The 3,779-nt window shown below is 33.6% G+C and overlaps 1 protein-coding gene across 1 annotated transcript; it reads right to left on the reverse strand.

Moving 5' to 3' along the window:
• Positions 1 to 1,403: 1,403 nt before the first annotated feature.
• LOC133800279 (receptor-like protein 37) lies at positions 1,404 to 3,032 on the reverse strand. Its single transcript, XM_062238237.1, has one exon. The coding sequence runs from the start codon at positions 3,030 to 3,032 to the stop codon at positions 1,404 to 1,406; it is 1,629 nt and encodes a 542-aa protein (XP_062094221.1).
• Positions 3,033 to 3,779: the final 747 nt, after the last annotated feature.

Below are 3,779 nucleotides of genomic sequence, written 5' to 3' on the forward strand. Positions count from 1 at the left end.
AAGAGAATCATTGGAGTAGAAATGATACTTTAAAAAATGAGAACCAAAATAAGGGCAAGCCTTAGTACTTACTTTTGTAGAATTCCCTGAAGAATGAAAACTTAATATTTTCTGTATTTTATTTTGGTGTTTCTCTCTTTTTTTTTATTGTAATCTCTCTCAGAATTTTGTCAGAGTTTTTTTTTCTTCCTCCATTTTTCTTCTTTGTCTGATTTACTTCCTATTTTATAAATTCTATTTTACTTTATGTGAAGAATGGTGAGAGTGGAATGTGGGAAGGTGGAGATATTCATCTCCACTAGTTTGACTGATACAACTTTTTATAATAATACATACTTGCAAGGGATGTTGGGACTAATCCGCTAAGTTTGTTACTTGAGAGGTCCAAGGACTCAAGTTGTCAAGTTTCCAATAGTTGAAAGCATTGTAGAACAAGTTGAGGAAATAGAGAGCTCGAAGTTGTCCTACTACCTCTGGTATTGGTCCAACAAAATGGTTGCATGACAAGTCAATAGAGGTAAAGACTGCAAGGATTTTTACTAATTCCATTTGTTGACCTTTGCTGGTAACCGTGATTGAATCCTTATAATACACTCCAGTAAGAAATTGGAGTTCAACATGAAGGTAATTCAACTTTGAAAAAGAGTCATTTATGTTATCCAACATTGCTTGCCATTTTCTGAAACTCTCCTCAGGTATTGTACCATCAAAATTATTGTGAGCTAGATCTACAATTTGTAGCGTCTTCCAGGATTCATTGGAATAGGAGCATTTAAGTCTTCCATAAAATTTGTTGGACCTCACAACAAGGACTCGCAAGGTGGATATTTTCTTTAACAAGCATGGAAACTTACCACTCAAGTAATTGTTGCCAAGGTTCAAAATCTCTAGCTCATTGCAATTGGCAAGAGATTTTGGAATATACCCTTCAATTGAATTTCTATTAAGATCAAGAGTATTTAAACCCATTCAACTGTAAAAGCATCAGGAATTTGTCAAGTGAAGTTGTTCCTTTGTAGGTTAAGTACTGTAAGTGAACTCATTGTAGACACATTCTAGTAATCTACCACTCAAGCTGTTGTTAGACAAATTGAGTACTTCAAGGGAACTTGCTCTGTTTATGGATATGGGCAGGGTTATTTAAAAGGGACAAGAATGTAATGGAAGAAGGATTGCTGCTGACATGAATTGGAATGGGAGAAGTAAAGTTATTCCAAAGATAAATCTATATAGTTAAGGACATAATGGGAACTTGGTAGCGAAAAAGGTTCTTGTAATCTATTCATGGAATTGCGAGATAGATTCAAATACGCAACCTTATCTTTCCAAATCCAAATCCAATTAGGTACCAACCCCTCTATTTTGTTGTTTGAAAGGTCCAAAAAGTACAACTTTGATTGCTCCTATAGATTAGGAAAAAAAATCAGCTTGCAGGAAGAAACTTGTAAAAGTTTAAGCTTGGATAAGGAAGGCCAATTAGTATCTTTATCACTCGCAATGGAAAACACGTCATTGTGTGAGAGATCAATAGTGGTAGGATTACTAGGCCCCTGAATTTTGTCTAGCAGTATGGGACCATTGAACTTGTTGGTGGAGAGAAAGAGAAACTTGAGTTTTGGGAGTTTGAATATGGACAATGGAATAGGCCCTTGTAGGTTATTGCTACTCAAATCTAGTCTTTGCAATACTGAGGAAGACATGTTGAAAGATTCAGGAAGTTGACCGTCAAATCGGTTGTTGGACAGATCTATGTCTTCCAATGTTGGAAGTAGAAATAGAGATCGAGGGATGCTCCCATTGAGAACATTACGGCTAAAGTCAAATTTCACAAGATTTGAGAGGCCTTCAAAGTCAGATGATGAAATTGTACTAGTCAACATATTATGAGATAGGTATAATCCAGTCAGATTCTTGGACATTTTAAAAGATGGGACTTGACCAGTTAACTTGTTAAATGATAAATGGAGATAAACCATTTGGGTAAGTTTCTCCATAGAAGTAGGAATCTCTCCACTAAATTCACAATTAGAAAGGTCTAATATAGACAAGTTTGAAAGGCTACCCATGGACATTGGTAAAAAACCTAAAATGTTGGTGTATGTGAGTACCAATTTCTGCAGAGCATTATTTTTTTTAAAATTTTTTGGCAAAGAACCCTGAAGCAATTCATTATTTGATATGTCAATGGTTTGTATTTGGAAAATCTCTGAAGGAAAGGTGCCATTCAGATGGCAATCCAAAAGATGCAGAGAAGTCAATTTTGGGACATTGGAAAAGAATGCTGGGACTGGACCAAATAAATAGTTATGATCGAGGCGAATCACTGACAAAGATTGAAAATTCTCAAGCACCTGATCAAGAGGGCCATAAAGATCACAACGTATCAAGCTCAATACTCGCAATTTCGGCACTGAAGATGATAAGGCCTGGCACCATTCACTCCCACTTGCTGATTTATTCACACCATCAAGGAACGATTCTTCAAGCTTTGAGAAGTTTTGTACAAATATGCTCAAATTTTGGTCCCAAAGCATGAGTGAATTGCCAAGCCAGATATTTTCTGACAAATCTAGAATGATCAACTGAGTCAGCTGTGATAACTCTGGTGGTATTTGCCCCAAGAAGCCAGCATCAGACAAGTTCAGATAACTCAAAGTTGATAGGTCACCAATACTAGCTGGTATTGTAGACTCAAAGTTGTTAGATGAGAAATCAAGGGTCTCAAGATGTTGCAGATCAAGGAGGCTAGAATTGTCAAATATCCCTCCTGAGATTGATTCCTGGCCCAAACTAAGACCAGTGACATGCCCTTCCTCGTCACAAGTTACACCGTCCCAAGAACAGCAATCAATATTATTAGTTTCATTCCATTGCACTAACTTCTTTGATTCAATGGCGTCAAATACGAGATTTTTCTTCAGTTGGAGCAGCATTGATTGCTGATCACTAAGGCATTGGGCAAAGACAACATCTATGTTCGAGTAGATGGCTATCATCAGAAAAAGCCATGAGAACACAAAGCTAATATTCATTGGAAAGCTGAAGCAAGAGAGATAACTCTTAGTTACACAAATTCAGTAGTAGGATGAGAGGAAAATCCCATTAACATGCAGGCATTTATAATCACTGCGTTCTCACCACCACTAAGCCACATCTAATAAAAATATTATACTTCATACATACCTACCAGTAGCACTATCTAAAGACGCATTGCAGCTATTATTAATGGTACAATATACATTCAATAATCTTTGTTCGTACCTACTTAGAGAAAATGGCTACAAAAATACTTAATGTTTTTAAAATATTGCACTTTTATACTAATTTTTTTTGCGGTAAATATACTCAATATCTTCAAAATATTACACTTTTATATCCAAACTTTTTTTGACAGTAAATATACCTAATGTTTTTCAAATGTTGTACTTTTATACAATATGAAAAATAAAGACTTTAGTTATTTTTAAAATTTTAAATAATTTTCACTTTTAAAATAAAAAAAATTAAGATGAGTAAAATTAATCAAAATAATTAAAACTTATATTTTTCTTTACTTTTTTTTAAAAAAATTATATCTTAAATTGATGAAAATATATAAGTTTTTAATCATTTTTATTAATTTTAATAAAATATTTATTAATGTTTAATTTAAAATAGTTATTTTGAGAAAAAATAAGAAAGAAAAAATAATTTAAAATTTAAAAAATAATTAAAATCCTATATTTGGGTATAAAAGTACAACATTTTGAAGACATCAAGTATATTTATCGCAAAAAAAA

Source organism: Humulus lupulus, chromosome 9 (genome assembly GCF_963169125.1).
Source record: "Humulus lupulus chromosome 9, drHumLupu1.1, whole genome shotgun sequence".
NCBI lineage: Eukaryota > Viridiplantae > Streptophyta > Magnoliopsida > Rosales > Cannabaceae > Humulus > Humulus lupulus.